Source organism: Micromys minutus (assembly GCF_963924665.1).
Source record: "Micromys minutus genome assembly, chromosome: 16".
NCBI classification, from domain to species: domain Eukaryota; kingdom Metazoa; phylum Chordata; class Mammalia; order Rodentia; family Muridae; genus Micromys; species Micromys minutus.
Window position 1 is genome coordinate 43343495 of NC_137985.1, and position 25011 is coordinate 43368505.

Genomic DNA, 25011 nt, shown 5'->3' on the forward strand with positions numbered 1-25011 from the left:
TTTTTTTTTATAACTTAAAAGATAACCCTGAGCTTTGCTGTAGTGGTGACATCTTATCAAATTTCTCAGTAGGCCTCTCCATGGCCATAAACAGAAACTGGCAAACAACTGGGTCAGAACACACTGAGGCAAGGGAGGCTTTGGAGGACTCGAAAGGCCACTCTCTGTGTGTATGTGTATATATATATATATATACACACACACACACACACACACACACACACACACACACACACACACAAGGAAGAGCAGAAGCACGTGGGACTTATGAGGCTGGGAGTTATGGCCCATGGCCATGCTGTAGGAACGTATCCATCCTGAATTCCATTTCTTAGCAGGCCCTCCAGAGACTCCAGTCTTCTGCCCAAGAGAGAGCTTGCTACCCGCAGCCAAAGTTACTTTTCTGGACAGATCCCTCCTGGCTACAGTGACTGACTGACAGGGGCAGAAGCCCTTGGGAAAGCGTTGGCTGTGTGGGATACGGGGGTTGTCCGGCTGTAAAGCAATGGCAGTGGTGGGATGTGGGATCGTCCTTCCGGAGACTACTTGGAGGCAGAGGCTGCAGAGGCCAAAGGATTTCCTCAGCAGGTGATAAGCCTGGGGCTGCAGTGTATGATCTGCTGTAAATTAGTGGGGATTAGTGGTTGAACCTCAGACCAGTTGCTCCAGCCAGGGATCTTACTCCTTGGCTGTAAAATGGGGTGTTTGGATGGAAGGACTGAGTCATATACCTCCATTCCTATGCTTAATTTCTGTTTGTAACCTGTGTTGGAAAAGGGAAAGAAGTCACCTACTTTTAACATTAAACAGAAGGTGGCTGGATAGCACAGATTGGCAGGAGGATTAAGAGTGTTTATGTTCGAGTCAGAGAGACTGCTCAGTGGTTAGAGCACTGACTGCTCTGCTCTCCCAGAGGTCCTGAGTTTAAATCCCAGCAACCACATGGTGACTCACAACCATCTATAATAGGATCCGATGCCCTCTTCTGGTGTGTCTGAAGACAGCTACAGTGAACTTATATATAATAAATCTTTTTTAAAAAGTGTTTATGTTCAGAGCTCACCAAGCCCAGCCCCTGCGCAGAGACAGAACACATTAGGCTCTCTGCCCTGCTTAGTGGTTCTTTACATCATTGGACAAATGGGCTGAAAGTTGATGGCTCAGAATCCCAAGGCCTATAGTCTCACCATGAGAGAGGGAGAAGACAAGACCTTCCCGGTACCAGCATCCCCACACGCTCCCTGAAGGAGCACATGGCTAGGGAGGTCTCCCTTTCTTCCCAGAGAACCCATACATAGGATGAGCTCTCAGCCTCTGGCTCAGGATATATTCTGCACTCCTTCTTCCTTCACAGGAAGATGCAGGCATTGATTGGGGAGTTTGTGGACAACACTTTCTCAGGATTTTTTTTTTTTTTTTTTTTTTTTTTTTTTTTTTTTTTTTTTTTTTTTTGAGGGAGCTGGCTGTCAGCAGAAAATCCAATTACCCCCCACCTCTCAGCCTCGACTACTGGGAGGGTAGGCCTGCCTTCTTGGGATTCAGTGGTAGACAGGGGGTCCAGCTACCCCAGTAAGCTTCAGTCAGGTTTACTGTGATCCTCAACCCCACCCATTAATCTCTTGCTTCCTTGCTCAGTCCCGTGTTTCTCATTTAATGTGCATCGGTTTGCTAAGAAACACGCTGGGATATCTTCTCAGATTTCCTGGTAGAGCAAACAGAGCATAGCCCTGCCCCAAGCATCTCCATTTCTAGCACATTTCTAGGTGAGACCAGGGCTCCTTCCCGAGGAACTACACTGGAGACCTGGAAGCACTTGTTTGAAAGGAGGAGTTGTATTTATTGTTCTCCTCAGACACTGCAAGAACCAAATGTTCTCCAGGCTGAGTCAGCTGGGTGGCATTTGCTAAACAGGGGCCAGTGAACATTCCTTGGTCAGCATGAGTAACTTACAAATCAATGTCCTCTCTGCCCATGGCCTTGGGGACAAACAAGTGGCTCTGCATCACGCTCACTTCAGACTGGGTAGAACACAAGATAAATGGTTGATGGCTGTACTTCTACCCTGGAATGATGATTTAAGTTCAGGATCCCATTTTCTCTCAATAAAACCAGAGAGAGAGAGACAGAGAGACCAAGACAGAGACAGAGACAGAGACAGAGAGAGCCCGGTGCACAGATAAACAAGTACACAGCCTGGTTTCTCAGCAAGGGTAGGAGAAAGTGAGTTGCATGATTCAGCTTTTCACAGAATTGTAAAGGTCAGACATCCACAGATCAGGAGACAACGTGACATGTCCTCATAATGGGAATGCATCTGAGGGACTGAAGAGGGGACACCGACAGGCATTTCCCATAGCCCGACCTTGCCTGAAATGGGTGTCGCCCCTGGTACATTTCACAGACTGCGATTCATGTGACTAGAGTTAATCTGCATACACTCTCCATCGCCTGGCTTTGCTCAACCAACACAAGAATCCCTTCGTATGCTTCTCCTCCCTTTGGCTTCTGTGACAACCATATCAAGTGTTTCTCCATCCTTTACTGTCAAGGCAGCTAGATGCCAAGAAGCTGCCTAATGTCACAGCCCAGCATGGCTTCCTAGCCAAGCCTCTGTCTTCCTGCAGTTCTTCCTGCAATCTGGTCCACCCCAGTGGAAATGCCTCCCGTCAGCCATCCCATTTGTATTACAGAAAGGCTCCATACGTTGCCTTCAATAGTCTACCAACAGCCTCAGATGCCCTTCTTCCTGGGCACTGTGAGGGTCATGAGTTTCCATCGGGGACTCTCTGGTGAGGGGCTGTGCTGGCTAGTTTTGTCAACTTGATGAAAGATAGTCATCCGAGAGGGCGGAGCCTCAATTGAAAAAATGCCCCCATAAGATCTTTTTCTTAATTAGTGATTGATGTGGGAGAGCCCACCCCATTGTGAGTGCTGTCATTCTTGGGCTGTAAGTTCTGGGTTCTATTAAGCAGGCTGAGTAAGCCAAGTGGAGTAAGCCAGCAAACAGCACCCTCCCACAGCCTCTGCATCAGCTTCTACCTCTAGGTTCCTGCCTAGTTTGAGTTCCTGAACTCATTTCCTTCAGTGATGGGCAATGATATGAGAGTGTAAGCCAGATAACCCTTTCCTCCCCAACTTGCTAATGGTGTTTTATTGCAGGAATAGAAATTCTAAGAGGACATCAGTCTATCTCTTGTATTAGATTATATGACATGGGTACTTGACAAAAGAAGTTTGATTTATGAATCTGATTATCCAAAAATTCTGGCTCTGTGGTCCTGGTGAGGGCTGGGGTGCTCATTGTATCACAAGTGAAGAAACAGAAGGGGATTTGGCTCAGTGAGGAAGGGCTGGGAGCAGGCTCACTTTCTACATTTTCTGATTCTATAGGAACGGAAACAACCCTTCTAAGGATAACGCCCTGTGACCTCACCACTTTGTATTAAGTCCTACCCCTTAAAAGTCACATTAGCTTCATGTTATCAAGTAGGGACTAAGGTTCCATCACCGGAAACTCATCATAACCAAACCACAGCACGAGCTGTGTCCTGATGTCCATCTAGACTTAGCTCTTGAGGGCCAGGGAATAGCATCCCTGTGCTGGACATGTCAGTGCTCATACCTCTAGTCCCATGGGTACCAGGGGACACAACGTGATTGTTAGAACTGGGTGGGACTGGCATCCAGGAAGAAAACCAGAAGTGCCACAAAACACTGCCCAATGTGTAAGGGACTTCTGTATGAAGCCTTAAATATCCACTCATGGCTGTCACCTACTTCTTCCCTTCACCAGTCTGTACGTGGGTGTGCCATTGCTTTACAGAGAGGTTGAAATGGCAGGGCTGGACGGTAGGCTATGGCTTACACGCCTGGCTTCTTCAAGGGGGCCAAGTGACTAGCTGGACTAAAGTACAGCAGTGGCCAGGTGAGGGCGAAGGGATTTGTGATGTTCTCAGAAGATAGCATCAGTGGGGCTCATCACCCCAGGAGTCCTCCCTCCCTCCACAAGATACTCTCTGGACCAGAGGCTGCCCCGGAGAGGAACCAGTGGTGCCCAAACATCCTGAGCCCTACACATTGTCATCACTGAATTGAAGATCCACGAGGTGGGAAATGATTCCATCTTCAATGGAAGGCATAGCCAAGCTCCAAGATCAAAGTCGTTCACATGGGGCACTACTCCAAAGCTCATTGCTCCAGACTCTTCCCAGGGGGTCTATCACAGTCTGTTACCATAGAGACTTCTTGCTCTTGTGAGAGAGATGGACAATCTTTCAAAGCCAGTTACTCCCTGTCTTCCTACAGTTCCTGGCAGCTAGCTTATCCTAATAGCCCCGGCTATTGGTTGAGCTCTCTCCCAGAGGCAGTGAAGGATGCCCTCACCTTTGCAGCTGCCTCTGAACTGGGGGATGGCAAAGGACCAGGGCCAGGTGCTTTGTTTTCAACAAATTCAGGGGACATATCTTGATTGTTAGGATCCTCGGTTGTTAGGACTAGGAGGAACTGACACCCAATGTGTAAGGGACTTCTGTATGTAGCCTTAAATTGCTGTTTTATGACACTTCTCTTTCATGCATTGATGAGTACTGATGTGATAAGTATTAACTCAGTGTATATTAACATTTGTCTTCAGACAGGCTTGGACCCGAGAAAAAGAAAGCACTAGGTCTAGTTAGCACTTCAATCCACTTCTGCCCTTTGGGCTCAGGTAGACCTGGGAAGGCTGAGAGTCTCTCCCACAAGGTGTTGCTTTTGATTTATTGCTTTTGGGTATGTTGGAGTCTCTGGCAATTATGAGCATCAGTGTGTGCAGCCTGGCCAGAGCATAGTCCGAGACTGCAGGTTCTCAGCTCATATGTGGATAATTAAGTGGAAGAAGGCACAGATGAGCAGCTGACATTGGCCAATGGAAAGTACCAATGTTAGGGACAACAGTGGAGGAAAAGCAAAGGTCTGCAAAGTGACAGAGGAGGAAAATCCCACTAGAACTTAACCAGAACACAGAAGTAGGATATTTCCACTGACCAAAAATGATCATAAAATTGGGTCAGGAAGACAAGCTCTGGAGAACAGCAGGGACCTGGCCCCCATTTCAAGACTCATGAGCAGGGCCAGGTGGCACTGCTGCCCTTGAGTTTTCCTCCTTCTCATGTACTAGAAACAGGAAAGAGGTGTCAATGCCATTTTACAAGCAGATTTGAGGAAACTCAGCCGATCTGTTTGATTCAGCATTGTGCGTGCGTGTGTGCGTGCGTGTGCGTGTGTCTGTCATACTAACTTGTGCAAGATCTACTGGGGCATGTGAGGTTCCCTTATTATCTCTACCTGCCCTCTCTCCCAACCTCTGAAAGAAAGGAAACATTTTCTATAGTGAGCTAGGTTTTGGAGCCTCAACTATCAACAAAATAAAACTTAACTATTATTTGTTTGATCCGCTTGTTTCTCTTTTTTTAATACTTATGGTGTTAAGATATTGATGGTGTTGCTTTTAGACTCCAGTTTAACTTAGAAGAGACCTTGAAGGATGCATACGGAGCCTGTTTAGAGGTCACATGTATCAGTCCACCAAGCTGGTTTCCCACCTTAGTCCATACTGCCTCATGAAGAGAAGCCCGCTCAATACATTTTACCGCCTGCTGGCCTTCACCAGAACTAGCACACGGACACTAACTAGCCTTCCTGTAAACTCAGTGGATAAGGTCTCTATCCACAACCAATCTTGGCTAAACAACTAGACACTTCAGCCTCACCAGAAATAAAGCATCTTAGAGACTAAGAAAGAAAACGCTCTCACCATGTGTTGAGTCATAACTAGTTGTTTTTGACATTTAATTTCAGTTTAATAGGAATTAATTGTGGCTCTAACATTTACATCAATGTTGAACATGTGCACAACTTCCAGAGTAGCCCAATATCATTAACCAGAGTCGGGGAAAGCCAGGGGAACAGAGAAGGAAATGCTTTGTTTATTTAGCATCTATGCCGTCATATGAGGTCTATTCTTTTTTTCACGTAACAACCTGCCACAGGAAAAATGGGTATGTTAGTATTTTCCCCTCTATGGCAGTCATACAGCCATTTCCACTGTTTTTGGAATTGTAAAACTCCTATTACAGAAACATACAGAGATAAACAGAATAATATGTTTATAAAGTGGTTGCTCTAAATATAGTCATTCCCTTATTTTTCCTGTAAGAAAATCTTGGAGGATGAATAAGGAAATTCTCTAGCAGCAAACAGCTACACAGTTGGGAGGAACAGGAGGCCTGACAGCGAGGATGCACCCTGTCTGCAGTATGTGACCATTTGTGAGTATTTCATTGAAGGCTGAAAACTTAGAATTAAAAAACCCCAGAGGAGATATATATATATGCACACACACATACATATACAAATGCATGTGCTTATACCTTACAAAACAACCACTGTACTTCTTTTTCTTAAAGACATGAGCTGCTTTAGAAAGAAGTGGTAAAAGCTTTTCTGGGAAACATCTTGTTCACCTGAAATACCTGGACAGGAAGTTCAGTACATGGATTAAGAAATGAAACTTTACAGGCTTATAAGGATTGAAAACATGCATAGACATTTCCTACTGCCAAATGGTCAGAACCCGAAATTATGTGCAAGTCTGAAGGACTGAGGACCCTGGGGGAAAGCCTTGTGTAGATACGACAGGGTTATAACATCGATGACAGGCAGGAAGTGAGAGGGTGTAACAGACACAACATCAATACTGCTAGAGCCAGGACTGCCCTCCAGGTTTTCAAAGAAAGTGAAACTACTTAAGTGGGTGGTGGTTTTCGTAGCTATTTAACAATCCTGTAAAGATAGTGTTATTGCTGAGATACCGTGAACGAAGCAGTGTGAATGCGCGTGCTGTGTACCTTACGGTGATCATGAGAACACCGCCCTGTGGCAGTCCCTAAGGTAGCTAAAAACCACAGTGAACATCTACACAGAGAAAGAAGACAGACGTGTTTCTTACAAATATACTCATTGGACTAGTCAGTTTTAAACATTACAGAAAAATCTGAAACTGTGAAGTTACAGTATGTTAATCTTTAAAAACACTTGTAAAGAAGGATAAGTCTGTTAAGTATCAGAAGACAAAAAGGAACAGAAAAAATGTAACTGACAAATGCAATCTTGGAAAAATGTGGCTAATTATAGACTGAGTTTTAAAAGAGATTGGTTTTGGGCCCATAAGGCCACTAAGAAACAAAAGATAAAAGATTCCTATTTAAAAATAAGAACTTAAGCAAAATTCACAATACTGATATCCTGGTTTTTTTTGGGTGGGGATGGCTAGACAAGTAACATCTCAAGTGGTGGGCACGAGGAACTTGATATGACTGTCGATGTCGCACAGCTGTCTTCTGAAGGACAGCAGTGACTATCTTACTTCCTCTAGATGGCTGCAGCGATATGCTATTGTTGATTAGATTAACATGCACAAGAATTTACTGCTTAATACGTCTGCCTTTCTTCCCTCATGAACAGGGCTGAGGAATGGCTCACAGGTAAAAGCTAGCTTGTTGCTTGTTTCTGTAAATAAAGTTGTATTGAAAAGGTCACATTTTCACCTCTACACTAACTGAGGCTTTCACACTGTAAAGGGAAGGTATGCAGTAAAGAGACTATCTGCTTCTCCGAGAAGCCCGAATTCTTTACTAGCACATCCTACAGAGAGAGGTGCAGGCACACCCCTCAAGTTTTCCTCCTGGAGCATCTAGAACACATGCTTCTTCCCTTTCACAGGTACCAGGCCCCTCGAATTCTGATATGTGGAGGACTCCATATTCTAGGCTGATTCTGTTATTGGTGTGTATCCTGAGACTTTCACATCACAGCTGGGAGTCCATTTCTAATATATTTGGAACACAATCATTATATCCAGCTTAATGTCAGGCATTCTCTAAGAATTAGACGTTGATAAAATGGAAGAGCCATCTGGCAACAGACAGACTAGAAAACTGTACCTGTTATTATCTTGAATAAGGAATAAGGGTAGTAAAAGGAGCAAAAACCAAATACACTTTAGAGTAAATCCCAGTAAGTCAGGGAAAAAGGTTTCAGTATTCAAACACAGAAAAGCAAACAGACACATCAATACGTGTGTGCATGTGTACACACATGTGTGTGCTTGCTCACATACACAGTCATACTTACATCTATTACAAACTAAAAAATACAACATAAAGTATATTTGTTTTATAAATATATTACTGTCTATATACATATAGATACATCCATAAAAGACATGTTAAATAATTATTTGTATAATCAATACTACTTTTGTGTATTTAAAAGTTACACATTCTATTAAAATTATCAAAATAATCTTTAAAAATACCAAGAATAAAACCAAGTGTTTCTTTCCATGTAAGTGGTTCTGAATCTTGTTGGTCAAACAGACCCTAGACTTGGTCATTCACAACTTAAAGACACAGTTCAATCAGGAAAATGTTATCCATTAAAAGACAACCCCATATTTTTTAATACTTCATAACAAATGTAAATATATAAAACACCCTCTTTAGGTAATTACATATTTTCATAAAAACAAAAATTCAAGTTACCACCAGTGTCAAATATTTTACACTGGTGGTCATTACTCTCACTGTTTGGGTCAGTGACAAACTCCCATTAGGATAACAAGACTGAAATGTCTGTATTACATGCAAGAAAAGAGGAAATTCTGAGGGCCATTTTGGCCAGTTAGGAACTATTCCCTCTGGACTAAGACACAGGGACAACAAGCTGCTATTACTGCATAAAGTACAGTTGACTGTCTATTATTCAGGGGCAGAATATTCCAGTCTGAGTCCTTTTAAATCAGCTGACCAATTCTGACTTTTTACTACTCATTAGCACACCCTTTATTTATTTATTTTTAGCTAGTCTGGTAAATAGAAATTAGAGATTGGGAAGAGATATTACAGCTAAAATGAAGGTTTATGATCAGCTATAAATTTCATAATGGACTCCTTTTACTTATTACCTGAGATTTTTTTTTTTTTTTTGAGAAACTGATGTAGCTAAAAATCTGCCAACTTTATTAATGTCTGAAAGCAGCGTTGGTGCTTCAACAAAGGGGACAGACAGACTGCCTTCTTGTCATAAGAAAACCTTTTCTTAGCACACAGCCAAATGGCACTGAAAAATGCAGGAATGGGTGGGTCGAGCTACCCACTCCATGACATACACTGGCAATTATATTAAAGGTGAAAAAGAGGGCAACTTCAGCTAAAAACATAAGAAGGCCAAATTTTAAGTCATATCCTTTTTACCAAAGCTCTCACCTAAATCATTTTAGCCAAGTGTGCCCATTTCTAAACAATCACAGTGCTAATATGAAGCAAAAGTGACATGTTCATTTGAAGTGACTTCCTAACCTAGTCTCACAATGTGACTGGGTAAACGGGGTATGAGGAACCCCACATTTCCAACCCTGTTTTTGGCATTCACTCAGCCTCCACATTTCTACTTGTCCTTCAGATAATGACCTACAGAATCAAGGACAGTTTCACAAGTCGGCTGTGTCACTCTCAGACCTGCAGCACTCTGGGTAAAGATGTGTGCTATGCTCACTCAAACACAACAGCAGTGACTGTAGAACATCACTTTCCTGAATTAAGTTTGCTGAACATGGTTCAGATTATTGGATATGCTAATATGCACAATGCCGTTTAGAAGCATTTACTGTGTACCCAAATCCTACTCCATGCAACACACAGTGTCACACAAGTAGTGAAAATGTTATCCTAGTCGAAGATGCTTGGACATTATTTTCAGGCAGCATTTTACCTTTATTTTAAGTTCACACTAGGTAAGTTTTAGGAAAAAAATGCCAATAAATTTATTTAATTAATATATTGTAATATATAAAACTAAGACAGACACCTTTATTTACCTTAATTGTTACTTTTATTTTCTATCCTATTCTAGACTTCAATTTTTCTTTAAAATTTTGTATTTAAATAAGGGATAAAATGTTGCCCAAAAGTCTAATTATAGTTACACATTTGTGTTTTTAACTAGATCTACAAATCAAAATAGTTCTTATTGTTAAAAAGATACAATTTGTATCAACAGTAAAAGGTACTTTCTGGTTTTCAGGGCTTTGCCTCTCTCAGACTGCAGGAGCATCTAGACCAGAGCATCCAAGCTGACTACAGGGGCAGCACTGGACTCGTCCTTGCAACAAGTAAAATCAGAGGCAGTTTCTGTCCACACAACACTGTCTACATTCCCCATAAATCCATCTTCCGATGCTCAGAAAGGTCACTACAGCAAGCAAAACCCATGACTTTACAACCAGAAATATCCCTTACTAATACTAGAACAGACTTTAGTCTGTATCTGAAACTACACTATTTGTGGCAAGAGTCTGGCCTTAATAATATAACACCCCCCCCCCCAAAAAAAACTACCTCCAGGAAAATGGAAAATATACAATATCTTACAAAACTTTAAGTTAGCATTTACAGGACCTCTGTAGCCGTTTCTATAGTGCAGCATCAGTAAATGCTACATATCCTCAACACATCAGACCACCTCAGGCCAGCCTCAATAAATACCAGGAAAGCTAGAGTGTATTAAATATAAAAGTTGCATTGAGAATACTTGGATTCATTAAAAACAGGCAAGTACCGAGAAAGGGTTATTCGCCCAGTACTGTGCCTCCCTCCCATGAAAAGCCAGAGTAAAAATACATGTTAATGGGAATCGAGGATTTCACTCCCATTCCTACTGTCAAAAAGCACATTTTAGCTGAAAAGCAAAGCTTTAACCTGTAATAGTTACAGCTTTTGCCTTATTCATAAAAAAGAAAACGGAAACATTTTTTCCATTGATTGCATCTGCTTTCCTTTAAACTGACCATTTAAAATAACTAATTTTCTTACCAGGAAACATCCAAACAAAAATAAAATAATAAAAAGTGCCATACTGGGAATCATTCTAATATGTACTATTACCATTTTAACATAACTGGAAACTTACATTTTTTAAATATAAAGTCAGTGCTGTAGTATATCTTTGTTTCTATAAATAATGATTATAGCACAAAGAAGCCCACATTCCCCAAATAAAAATAACTTAAAAAGCTGTAAAGGATTCTAGTCCAGCCTGACTTGAGGAAATGGTTGGCTAGGTCTAGTCAGTACCTCCACGTTCTGAAGGCACTGCAATTGCTTGCAGTTGACAGACAAACACCAAGTTAATACGACAGGAAACAAGGATAAAAAGTGCTGCATATAAACCCCTGATGCACCAAAGAGGAATATCAAAGATCACAGATACATCTATTAAATCAAACTGGAGAAACTTCCAGCCAAGTGTATAGCTTTAAAAAGGAAATGTTCAAAAAAAAAAAAAAAGTTTGAATGTAAAGCAATCCCGTGATAAGTCCGCCAAGTGGGTTCCATACAGATTCCATGATACAGTATTTCACATAAATGGATACTATATAACCTCCCTGCCCAGAAGGAGATCACATGTGCTATTGTAGCAAACCTCCCTCAGCAACTGAGCTGAACAAAAAAAACCACTCAACACCACAAAGATGCATCATCTTTTCAATAACCCAGCTGTGATTTCTCCACTAAGATGGCTGCGGCAAGCTGCTGGGCATCTGTCATGTGAGGATTCCTTTTCATGACAAGCCTCACAAGGTCAGGGGGGAAGATGTTGCACAAGTTGATATAAATCTTCTCTCGGTTGTCCTGGTACCTAGGAGGATCATGTGGCATGCCGCAGTAGGGGATTCTCCAGGTGGGCTCCTGCTGCTCAGGCAGGCTCTGGAAGGTGATGGACTCATAGCACGGGGGTGTGGAATTATCGGGTAAGGAGTAAGTCTGCCGATAGCCATATGCATCCATCCCATAGCCTGGCCTATCCCAGCTTCCCAGGCCTTCCTGGCGAGAATAAGGCTTCCTTTGTCTTGAAGGAGAACTATCATAGAGTCGAGAATCAGAAATGCTGTCTATTCTCGTGGCCACTAAGGACCTCCCCAGGTGTGGTGCCTTAGAGTGTGCTGAACTCGGTGGAGAGGGGTAATCGCCAGGACAGCTGGAGCGGGCACCCACGGCGGGGTGCTGCAGATGCATAGCCAAGTGTGGAAGAGGACGCTTAGGATGGAACTTTGGTTCTTCATGACTGTAACTCTGAACTCTGGTTAAGGGATCGTGGAAATTCTGCAGGAAGGGCTGGGAATTAAGGCGGCTGTGAGGGTGCATGTGTTGACACTTGAGATTCTCTTCCAGCTGTGGGTCAGGAGAGCTGACATAGGACCGCTCATTGTAGCCCACGTAGGAGTCGCTGCTCCCACAGCTCATGCTCCCTTCACTGCTGCAGTCTGAAGCCACAGAATTCACTCTATAATCGGTGTCCAACGAGAACCGCCTTTCAGGACTTCGGGGGCCTGAGATACTCAGATTGGAATATGCATTCAACATGGAATAATATCCGACATCAACAGGGGAGTCACATTTTGGATACTGTTCATAAGGCATTGGCGTTCCATGGTTTTTGGTTGCCATCATCATTGGAGGGTATTGTCCCTGTGGTCTTTGATCCTGAGGTGGGAAATGAACTCCAGATGGAAGGCCATTGCTTAAAGATGTAGTGCTTTGGGGTTTTGCAGTAGAAGTGGCTGGGATACTAACTAAGGAAGGTACAGACCTGGTTTCCAATTTGTTTTTGGTGGGAAGCTTTTCCTCTATGTCTTGGTAGACATGAGTCCTTATGCTTGGGTCTGACTGCCTCTTTGGAGCACCCCGCTTAACATCCGACGTGCTATCAGCCTTGGTGCTGCAAGGGACACTGTTGCTTTTCACCAGTCCCCCTTCGTTTGTAGTTTTGGCTGCTGTGTTCCTAGACATGGCTCGAAGCTCGTCCGCCACTGAGCGCTGGGGCTGGCTGCCCCTCTCCGGGTGGTAGTACTTGCACTTGTGCCCGTATGTGCACTTCTTCCCTACGGAGACAGAGCCAGTCAGTCAGGCAAAGCGGCACACCATGTGTAACACAGCAGACATAGGAGCTGGGCTATGTCTCAGTGCGTTCCCCACTCTCTTCCGCCTTCTTGCTTACTAGGAAGAACACTGAGGAGGCTCTCAGTTGACCTCTCAGATCATACCTGCCTCTCTTCCAGGTCTTTACAACTGGGTGGGAAAGTCTGCTACGAAGAGCAACTTACTGCAGTAACACACCAAAGCTACACTTATCTGATTCATACCTACATACAAGAATTCCTAATTTTTATTCCCATAAAAAGTAACTCAGACAGAAGTAGCAATGTTTTCACTGTGAGAAATCCTACATTGAACCCAAAGAGGTAAAAACAATTAAGGCTAGCACACTTCATTAGATTTACTTATAATCAGAAGAAGCACACAGTCTATGTAACACGTGAGGCTTCAGTGTTAATCAACACACTGCACTCTAAAGGCTCATGCAAGTATCCATAAGGACAGTTACCATAGGGACAAGGCTGCTTTTTGTGCTCAGGAACAATGGGTTTCTTCCTCAGAAAATTATCCAGACTTGGGCCATGTCTGCCAAGAGGGTCATCTGGGGGCATGAACCTGTCACAGAGATAACAATAAAGAATGACACACAAAAAGAAAGTTAATTTAATTCTAAAGATATAAATATTCTTTTATTCTATTTTCCTTTGAAATTTTATTCCAAACTTTAAGGCACGTTCTCCTATAACATTCAGTTTTCACCTCAACTTGCATCTGTTTTAACTTAAATAACTTTTGTCACAGCATGTCCTACCATTTTCCCCCTTCCTCTCAGTCTTGGGATGTTTGAAAGGATTAGAGTTCTAATGGCCAGGTCTGTCGAGGGCAGGCAGGGCAGGGAGAGAAGGAGAGCAGTTGAGAAGGGAGGGGCAGCAAGGAGGCAGACGTGCCTCACACAGCACTGCATTTCCAAGTACAAATCCATTTACAGATCAATAAATAATTGTAGTTCAGAGGAATGAAGTCACTTTGTATCTGACATCCAAAGTCCAGCCTCAGTTGTACCCAACTCTGAAGTCTGCTCTTCCCACTGTAGCAGCAATGGCTTCTCAGCTGGGTGCAGAGGTGGAGGGAGCCTATGATCCCAGCTGCCTGAGGCTGTGGGAGGAGGGCGGGACTCTTAGACTTGGCAGAGGGGAAGAGCTTAAGGGGAGAGGATTGCATTCAAGCTTCCTAAACTATAGAAGGAGTTTGTGGCCAATCTGAGTGAGTTAATAACAAACAAAAGTGTTGAGGCTGTAATTGAGTGTAGCAGAATGATCGCCTATCATGCAAATGTGAGGTCCTGGCTTTGATCTTTACTACTAAACGCAGGAACTAAATCTATGGACATAATCCAGTCATTGGATTGACTATTAAACAGAGGAAAGAAAAATTCATACATCACACACAGAAATAAATTTGGATACTTGTTACATCTTTGTAACATATTTGTTTGAAATAAGCCCACGTGTTTACCTGCAAAATGTGAATATGAGTAATATAAAAATTCAAAGAGGAACAATCAAAATGGCTAAAGGAAACACTTAATAGTGTTACTATGACAAAAAAATTCAGTAAAACCACTAGTGGCTAGAGCTGCAGGCCAGTGGTACAGCATATGACTAACCTGAGGCATCCCAGCATTGCTAGATAAAAATACTCCCCATGCTTACTCATGTTTCCATGGCTCTGTTTCCTTTTCAGAGTCTCACTATGTAGTCCAGGTGGTCTTGAACTTGTAACTCTCCTGTCTCAGCCTATGCAGTGCTGAGACCACACGCCTGTGCCTACCCTCACTTGGCACATTTCTCGGGAGTCTTCCTAGAAGTATTAGCAGTCAACAGCTAGCAGCTCTGCAGCTCCCTGGGTCTCTCTACCTTGGGCTTAGTCACCTCAGAATCCCTGTAATTCTAAATATAGAAATTATCTTATTTGGCTTTTGTTTTTTCCTCACTTATATGTTCTAAAAAATAACTCTAAGGCTGAGAGTATAAAGTATATTTTTGAAGCTTTTGCTAAACTGTACAAGAAGTTTCATGCATTGAAATGTTTTAAGTCTGCTTATATTTCTGTGCATGGGTGTTTGGCCTGCAAGTGTCTTGCAGCATTTGTATGACTGTTCAATGAGGTCAGAAAAAGTGTTGGGTACCCTGGACCTAGAATTACAGATGGTTGTGAGCTGCCATGTGGAAGTTGAGAATTCAACCTAGGTCCTCTAGAAAAGCAGTGTTCTTAACTGCAAAGCCATCTCTCTGGCCCTTTATGTATTTTTAATAGAACAAGTGTTCAGATTTGTGTGAAATAATCAGGTGAGAAAAATAAACAAAGGCAAATATCTTCTCGTAACTTGTGAGTGTTTACGTCAATTGTCCTTTTACTAACCTGAAGTCTGCAGCCATGACCACCGTCTTCCCTCATAAAAAACATTTAAAATGTGTGTGTGTTTAGCTATTGTGGTCTAAGTGGACTTGACAGGCATTTTTTGGGGGGACGGGGGTCAGGGGATAGATGTTTCTGTCAGTCAGGTCCGTGAAACAGAGTCTAAGAACCCCCAGAGAAAGGCACAAAGCTCTCGCTGGCCCTTCCATAGTACAAGTGTTCGGTTTTTGGTTCCCATCAGGATTAATGGGAAACTGGTGGTCAAAAGAAACCTGTCTCAGATTAGGTGAGTGACAAAATGGGAAGGACATTACTGCAGCTGCTGGAGACAATTGGCTTACTTACTTGTCATTGACAAAGGAATACATCAATAGCCGTTCATCTATGAACTTCTTCCACTCTGGCTTTTCATTTGCCAAATCTCTGTAGTTATCATTGGACACAATTATACCATCAGACTCAAAAGCCAGCTTCACGATGAACCTGTCGTCATAGCACACCACGCGCCTGCCCTGGACACGCCGCGATGGTGTGAATACCAGGATTTTTTCCTTCTCTAGTTTACGTAAAATTTCCTGATCTGCAATAAGAAAAGGGTGGAATTTCAGGAGTAAATACATAAATACATGATGACTTTCATATGATCAGAGATTTTTTAAATTAAAAATATTTATTTTATGTATATGAGTGTTTTGCTTGATGTAGGACTGTGTACCATGTGTGTCTGGTCCCCACAGAGGTCACCAGAGGTCATCTCTAACTGTAGTTAAAGATGGTTGTGAGCACCGTCAAGGTTTGTTGAAAGAACAAGTGCTCTTAAGCAATGAGTTCTCTCTCCAGTTCCCTGGTAAGGGTTTCTTTTTCTTTCTTTAATAGGAACTGGAGTGTATTGATTATGACTCTCAGTTGTCCGATGCAGCATAATCTAAACTCTCAACAAAAGAAATTTCTATTACTGAAATTTCGTAAAACCTTTTTTTTCAGTCTTGTTGAGGAGCCCAGGTAACATGACATGTTGTCTCCCAAAGTCTGAGACTGCTGATTTGTGTCCCCAGGCCCAGTTGTTGCCTTTCCATTTTAGTTTAATCCATCATACCCTACCTACTATTTATCAAGGTATTTTCAGGTACTTATGAAAAAATTAGGAAAGTAGAAGTATAAAGAAATAGGGAGAAATGAACATCCCATAAAAACATAACTTAGAGGTTATTTAACATTTCCCATATTTTCTTTAAGTCATTTTTTGTGAATTTTTCTACTGTTAATACATGTATATACACACATACTCCATAAATTTACACACACAGGTATATAATAAAGTCATTATGTTTCATATAATACTATATTCTCTAAAAAAAAATGTCTTTGGGCTGGGGAGATGGTTAAGTGGTTACAGTGCCTGGTGCACAAGCGTGAGTTAAATTTGCCAGCAGTTCAGATCCCTGGAATCCAGATCCCAATGCTGGAGAAACACAGTCAGACAGAAAGCAGTAGCTCACTGTCAGCCAATCTAGCCTCTAGACAATATACAAGGCAGAAAACAATAGAGGATATCCAGTGTGGACCCCTGGGGATGTGCAAGCAGGGGTGGGTGTTGGGATTTTGTAAATTCCATGGTTACCTAGCAACAGCCAGGTATGCTCCGCCCCAGTTACCTGACACTATAAAGGGGACGGACTGCTTACCCCCTCCTCTCTCTCAGTTGCTCTTTTGCTCTCTCTTACCCTTCTCTCTTCTCTTCTCTTACCCTTTCCCACTTTATCCTTCAGCTCCCCATTCCCCCCACCCATGTGCTCATGACTGGCCTCTACTTCCCTACTCTTCTCTCTTCTCTCCCTCTCCCTCTTTCTCTCTCTCTGCCCCTACTACCCTCTTAACTCCCCTCTCCATGCCCTGAATAAACTCTATTCCATACTATGCAGTTCTGTGGCTGGTCCCTCAGCAGGAAGAGATTCCCAGTATGGGTCCCCAGAGGTATCCCCATTTCCCCCAGGCCTCACCACACCTCCATGGAGCACATCCCTCCACTCTCTTCATCTTTTTTCCAACATTGGTGCTGAAACGCGGGATGTCTCTTTCCTTTTTTTATATACACATCAGTGGGAACACTTATATACAGACACAGACACACACACTTCTGCCTAAACACTGGATCATTGAAAAATGCTCTATTTATTGAACTATTCTTCTAGTGAATATACAAGTGGGTTTTTTTGTTTCTTCATTTCTATTGAAAATAATTGTATACTGAATTTTTGATTCTAGACTTTCACCTACATCTCTGCTTATTTTCTTGGGATTCACTCCTTAAGGGGAACTTGGAAATCTAAAAGCATAGTAATTCCTCCTCTTTCTTCATTGGGAAGGACTACAAGACAGCCCATCACAGTTACAAGTGAAGACACAGGCAATACAGAATACATAACTACACACACACACACACACACACACACACACACACACACACACATACACATACATACACATACACACCTATATATATTCCTCTACATACATGATAAAACCCAATTTGTAAGTTAACACAGCAAAATTAATTTACAAGAAAGTTTGTCTTAGTCTACAGCCGATGAACACCACAAACAAAAGCAACATGGGGAGAAAGGGTTTATTTCATTTACAGTTTATAGTCTCTGTTCCAGGGAAGTCATGGAGGAATGCTGCTTACTGGTTTGCTCCTTGTTCCTCAGAGTTTGCTCGACATGCTTGCATATAGCACCCTGACCACCAGCCCAGGGGTGGTACCTCAAGAACAAAGCATAAATCAAGGAAGTGCTTCACAGGCTTGCCGACAGGTCGATCTAGCTGAGGTATTGAGAGTCCCTCTTCCCAAATGACATAGCTGGTGTCAGGTTGGAATAGAATGAGCCAGCACAAAAATGAAACAATTATAACACTGTCCTGTCAAAAATGATGTTGAGCCTGACTTTTTAGAATATCTTATTGTACTACATGGCCTAGTAGCCTCAGCATAGACATTTCCTTCTTTATAAACTTGAAAACTTTTACCTTCATTTAATGGTGGTGCATTTTATACCTTTTTTTTTTTTTAATTTGGCTATGACCAGAATGCTAGAATAAACTTTCAGGCAGGGAGATGCTGGACAGAGAGAAGACTCCTTTCTTGGCTAGAACAGCGTAGGACAACACAGTATTTCATCTCGACTTAAAACACTACACAACTCTAAATTTACCGTGTTTATTTCTGAAAGCTTCCATTTAATAGTTCTGGATCACAGGAGACCTTGGCTGACTCAAATTTTAAAAACTTTGGATGGAGCATGAACTTCTCTATCGACAGTCTAAGAAAAAAATGCACGTGAGGTGGCTGTAGTGATTTATGCCTCCTGAGTGTAAAGGGAGCCTCCTCACGGCACTGAATACTATTCGACTCTTGTGTTCATTCGATGGATAAAAAGTAGGCTATTTACATTCCTGTGCTTTCTGACTACTGTGAGTTGTTTGCTTCAACCACCATTGTCAGAAACAGCTTTGTGTTTGTCAAGTTGTGTGAAGTTTTTATGTCATGGGTATAAATTCTTAGTGTACTTTTAAAATGTAATCAATAGGTAGTTAGTCTTAAGAAAGTCTATCAAAAGGTTAAAACTAAAATTTTGCTTTAATTACATCAATTTTTCCTTCATATCACTTCTAAAATTTCTAAATTTAGAAAGGCTGTTCCCTCCCTCCAACTCAAGGACTGTAATCTTTGAGGGCTTAATTCTGACAGCTAAGTCTTCAAGTATGTAAAAATTACTGTGGTAGGGCAAACGACAAGAATCTAAGCAAGTGTTTTTTTCTGGAGTTATTTCAATGTTTGGTTCTTTGTGCTGGATCACACCGGTATTCCGACTCTTCAGTTTACCCACCTACTCAGAGCCTGTATCCAGTGAGGTCATGGCCGCTCCAAGAAGATATGGCTGATGGGGAAAGTGTTTATCTATAGATATGAGGCATCTGGAAAGGTCCTATCTCTCTGAAATTAGCCTAGGCAGCTGTCAAGTTCTTATGGCCACGGGACATGAAAGGCTTGTTAAGACCCTGAGATATCTTATCCAGCCAAAAAGGAAGAAACTACCAGATCCCATTACTTTGTCACTTTTAAATGAATGACTTTGGAACAAACACATCCCCCTTAACTATTGTCATCGAACATTTGATCCAGTTATAGAGACTCACAGGCAGCATGAAATCCTCCTCCCTCCCGTATCAACAGAAGTTTGAAGGATCTATGTAAACAGAACTACAGAACTTCTTAGGGAGGGAGGAAGTGAGGGAGGGAGAGGATGAAGGAGACTGAGACAGATGTATAGACTATCACGCTTCCAATGAGAAAGATTATTTTAAGGTTTTCTTTTTATCTAATACCATTAAGGCATTATTAAAATAGAATATGGTGAGTAGGCAAATATTGTGAGAGGCTAAAGCCATGGGATCTGTCAGGTCCAAAAGGAACTGGGGACAAATGGCTATCTGTGGTGTTTATTAGCATACCAAAGCACACGCTGCCTACCACCCCACCACAGTCCCTGCAGCTCCTCTTCTCCTCACCTCATGCCCACCCTAAACTTGTCCACGTTATAGACTTTCCGTCCCCAGCTTCTCATTCCTACAGAATCATACAATTTCCACCATCTTGGTTACCTCTCTTTGCTCTCTCTTGTTTTGTGTTCTCTCTTCCACTTTCTCTCTCACCCTCCCATCCCCCAACATGGCCCTGATTGGCCTACTCCTTTCTTCAGTGCATTCTCCCAATTACTACAGAGCAAATGACAAAGCTAGAACAAATCTACTAAGTATGTCTTAGAAAGTCAGGATTTTATAAAATGCCATGTAAAAGTTTCCACATAAATGAACATATCCAACAAATGGCTGTGGTGGTTTAAAGGAGAATGGTCCCTGTGAGCTCATGTCTGAGTCACTCTCCCCAGTGGGGAACACCGGGAGGTGTGGCTCTTCTGGAGGAAGTGTGTCACAGGAAGAGGACTTTGCTGAGCTTTCAGCAGTTCCTGCTGCTGTCCACATTCCTCCTTGTGTCTTACAGAACAACAGAAAAGTGTCTACTACATATGGTATTTAGTTGTACAATCACAATATTTTCATACTGCCAAAGAATATTGCAGCCAGGACAATGGCAGTCACATAGACTGGGTAGACAGAAACAGATCAAGCGTCCCTAGACCTCAGCACTGCACGGCACCACAGCTGTGTGTGAGGAGTTCGCTTACCTGTGATAAGGGCGTCCGGTCGGGACTGTTCTTTTCTCCAAGCGGGAACAAAGACCGTGATATCTTTGTGGCCTCTTTCCAAAAACCAATCCACTGCCAATCTTATTCCTCGGCAAGAGAAGACTTCTTTGTTTCCATGGCTGAAAAATGTGTAGTTTAGCATACTTAAAGCACAGTGAGACCTAAACTCAAGTTCACAAACTGAAAGTCACATTTTAACAGTAAGAAACTTGAAATTTACTGTAAAGTGACACAACTGAGAAAAACTAAAGCAGTTGACTGTGTGGAAAAAAGAAAATGAAAATACTGTGGACAGTAAAGGAAAGTGAGTCTTAAATGTTAAGCTACTTTTGTTGTTGTTGTTGTTGATGATGATGGGGTAAATACAAAGTGCTCAACAGGAAAAATTTCACCAAAAATTAGAGAAACCTCTTACACAGACACATTCAGATACACAGGCACACATACATACACGTGTATACACACACTCAAGCCTACGTATCCTACCCTGAGTTGTGTTGGACAAGATGAATGATGGCTCAGGGCGCTCAGAGCTGCTGTTAGCATCGCCTGGTGCCAGGTCTGCTTATACCCTTTGTCCTAGCAGTCAGACGAGACACATTCTAATGTCTTTAAAGAAGAGCTTCCTGCTTCGGATGCACTGTTTGTTGCTTTCTTTTACAGTATAAACCCCGAAGGCTTCATTTCTCATATAGTTTTTCTTCTTGGAACAGAGGAAGGCATAGTAAAATAAGTAAATGCTTTGCTAACTTTTAGCATGTATCAGCTATTAGGCATGTTATTAGACTATCCTAGCTGGAAGCACTAGAACCTTCTAAAGTATGGAGATCAACTTAGAATAAATTAGCCATAAAATCTACTTGCTGTGAAGATGTTGAAGGCTATGCTGAAGTACAGCGTAGACTGCGTATTGCCCACAGCCTGTGTTAATGATCGACGACTAGGCTAGAGGAACAGATGTACTAAAATGTTCAGAGGATGAAGTAAGGCAGAGTCTGAGGCCACATTTTCTATGTAAGATGGGCTGCCTGACACCGACTAATACAACAGCAAAGTATACAATGGAAAGTAGGTTTCATACAAAATACTGACTGAAATTTCATCATTTCTCTGGAAAAAAATCTAGAAAAATCTGTTATCTCTGGAAAGAATATATGCAGCAAGTATTGCCAAATAAACCCAACTTGCTAAACCTTAACTGCATTGTTACTTTAATTTAATGGTTTGAGATCTGTTGTATTATGCTTTGCTGGTAATCTATCTTATCTGGCAATCTGAGAATCAACAATGTCATTGTATCTTGCAGTTCTCAAGGCGGGCCTGCGTAAGTAAGTTTTCTTTCTGGTGTTTCATTTGGCAAGAATTGTCACACTCACTCAAGAAAGTAAGATTATCAATAAAGAACTTACAAAATACCAAATAGACAGTAAATTATTTACAGTCATAGGACACAAATTCCAGAGGTGCCAGAAGAGGAAACTAGGTCCCAAGCACAGCTGGGCTAATGAAGACTATCTGTCACATTAGCCTCTGCTCTCCATCCATAGCTTCTTAGGGAGAAAACAGCCGAGAGAAGGACGGTTAGCCATAGGAAGGGCGAGCAGCGTACCCACATCTATGCCTAATTTTCTTCTCTAAGAAAAAAATAATTCTCTAGTTATGTAACTCCAGTGAAGTTTTCTGTTATTTGCCCTTGAACTAGGCATACTACAAACCAAAGAAAACTGGCATTGCTTTATTACTTCTAGGAGAAAATGTGACTTGTAGGCAAAACATTATTAGGGATCTAAGAGCTATTACAAAGAAGAACATACATAGAAAACTTCAGTAATTATAGATTCTGTCTCTAGATTAGTAAAATAGAACATAGAATTACTAGAAGAAACAAGCAAACTGCATTCATACTAACTGACACTTAAGAGACACGGAAGAAATCATCATTTGAATCCTGATTTAATGGACACATATAATCTTGTAATGATTAAGCAGGAGGACATCTTTTCAAGAGCACATGGGAGCTACATGACCAGTCACTTTACAGAAGAGGTGACCCAAATGACCAGTGCATATGAAATACTCAGTAGTAAAAATGTAAATTAAAAATAAAGCCAAAATGAGACACCACTTCACACCCATCAGATGGGTAAAAATAAAATCTGCAAACACCAGATGTTGCCAAGAATGTGTGAAAATAGGAACTCATACATTACAGGTGGGAATGTCAATTGATGTAACTATTTGAAAGAACAATTTGGCAATATTATAAAGTTGAAATCCTACTTTCTTTAAAACATAATAATTCTACACCCAGGTACACTAAACCCCTAGAGTAACCTAAAGCTGAATATAATGCAGTTAGCCATTGGCTTCTATCCTCTGACCAGTCTTATTTTTCAAGTAGACATAAACTAGTGTTCCTATCTTTGCAAGGGGATATAAAAAATAAATGGCAAGAGAAGGAAAGGGCTCCTAAGTTCCCACCCCTGAGCAGCTACTGACAGCTGATGGCTTCTTGTGAGGAAGAAGAGTCAGTTTCCTTTAAGGGTGTGGCTCCGGTAGGTCAACCATGCTCCAGTGGACGGTTCTACACTCTTCAGTATATGAGAAGCACAGACTGAACCCACTGGGTTAGTAGACACAAAAACGAACAAGAAACTAGAAGGGAGAAGAATATGGGGCTGGGCCTGGGGGGGGTGAACACAACAGAAATAAGGAGGGAGCCGAGGAAGCCCTGAGTGAAGGACTCCATAGCCTCAGACCCACGGGAAAACCGAAAGCCTTTTTTGGTGGTGGTGGTGGAGGTGTATCTGAATGCTGCTACTAACAGTGTATGTAGAAGAATTCTACCATAGCTGCCTTGCCTGATATTTACAGCCTGAAGACTGCTCCCCTACAGAGACTGCTCCTACTGAAGTTAGCTAAACCTGTCTCCTTGATTTAGTTGTATATCATAAACTCTGCCTCCTTGTTTATCTGTATGTAATAACCACACCTCCTTATTTAACTGTATGCAATAACCCTGCCTCACTGTTCAACTCTAGAACAAACACGCTGAGTTCTGGGGTAATATACTTTCTCTCTCCGAGAGCTCAGGCCCCCAGATCTTGCTTTTTTGTGTTTGTCTTTTTTTCAGTCTCTTGTGGCCCCTGGTCAAGTCCATCCCTGGAGCAGTGCTAGATGTGGCAAAAACATATTGTATGAAGTTGTCAAAGAATTAAGAAAAATGCAATAATAGAGAAGAATGGTCACTAAACAGTCCACAAAATACCTTTAGATAAAGTCCCTATCTATCAGCAACCAAGTCTCAGAATAACCCTAGTAACAAATGAGTCTGAACAGATGGCCACCAGGCGGCTCCAAATTGCAGATGGAACTTGGATAGTAAGGAGTATTGGGAGACGAACTAAGTTTCTTTACTGAGACATGTAGTAAGATATGACAACTCACGTGTGATGAACAGAAAGAACAGCTGAGGGGTTGCTGATGAAGAGACAAAACATTACGAAAAGCAAGATTTGGAAGTGAACTACAGCCACAGACAGAAGTCAACTGTTTGTTGATTACTAAAAGAGTACAGTTCTAATTCTACATGCAAAGAACAGAAAATTTACTATAGCTTTGTAAGCATTTATGAACTTTGTGTGTGCATTCAGAGTGTCTTCCCACTCAAGAAAAGCTGATCCTATATTTATAATTTAAATTTTCTTTATGTATCAATTTCTTTTTATTTTAATACCCCAGTAATAAGTATAGTTGATATCTTTTATGGTATAAACCTTACGTTAGGTGAACATTTATAGTCATGTTGGATTAAGGAGGATCATGAACAGTTACTAAGAGCATCTCTTCCCCAACTATTTTGGTTTAGTGGGATTGGATTTCCAGGAAAAATTCCAAACCCCCACTGTAAATTCTGAGTTTCTGTGGAGCAAAATGGGTAAGAGCTTAAGGTTACATTGGACTCAGTACTTGGTGGTTGGTCTGAAAAGCCCAAATGTCATTCTTATAAACAGTAGGTTCATTTTATTCTGTTGTGGAGCTGCATACTTAAGAGAATCCTACTTTGCAGTGGCCAGAGCTCATTTGAAGTAAACAAAGTAATGTATTTATAAAGATTCTTAGATAAACTTCATCCAAAACAAAACAAATTGTCTGTGTCTCTGGAAACTATTCTATTTCTCAGAGAACAGAAAGGACGAACTAGAGACTGAGTGAAGCAAACTGAGGAGGAGGACATTCAGGTTCTTGACCTGCTTCGATGCTGGTTCTTGATTCTATTCCTTATTGTCTCTGTTTGCCTCGTATGAGACCTAAAACAGTTGGGTGGATGCACAGACGTTTGCACTGGCTTT

General features: G+C 41.8%; 1 protein-coding gene across 1 annotated transcript in view; it reads right to left on the bottom strand.

Annotated features, from left to right (window-relative positions):
- Positions 1 to 11563: 11563 nt before the first annotated feature.
- Positions 11564 to 25011, bottom strand: part of ZC3H12C (zinc finger CCCH-type containing 12C) — a 47681-nt gene continuing 34233 nt past the window's right edge. Inside the window, exons 3-6 of the mRNA XM_080930324.1 lie at positions 20639 to 20778; positions 15738 to 15972; positions 13483 to 13589; positions 11564 to 12979 (exon numbers count right to left, since the gene is read on the bottom strand). Of these exons, the coding sequence (XP_080786450.1) occupies positions 11583 to 12979; positions 13483 to 13589; positions 15738 to 15972; positions 20639 to 20778 (1879 nt within the window). The 3' untranslated portion in view covers positions 11564 to 11582. The remainder of the gene's footprint in view (positions 12980 to 13482; positions 13590 to 15737; positions 15973 to 20638; positions 20779 to 25011) is intronic.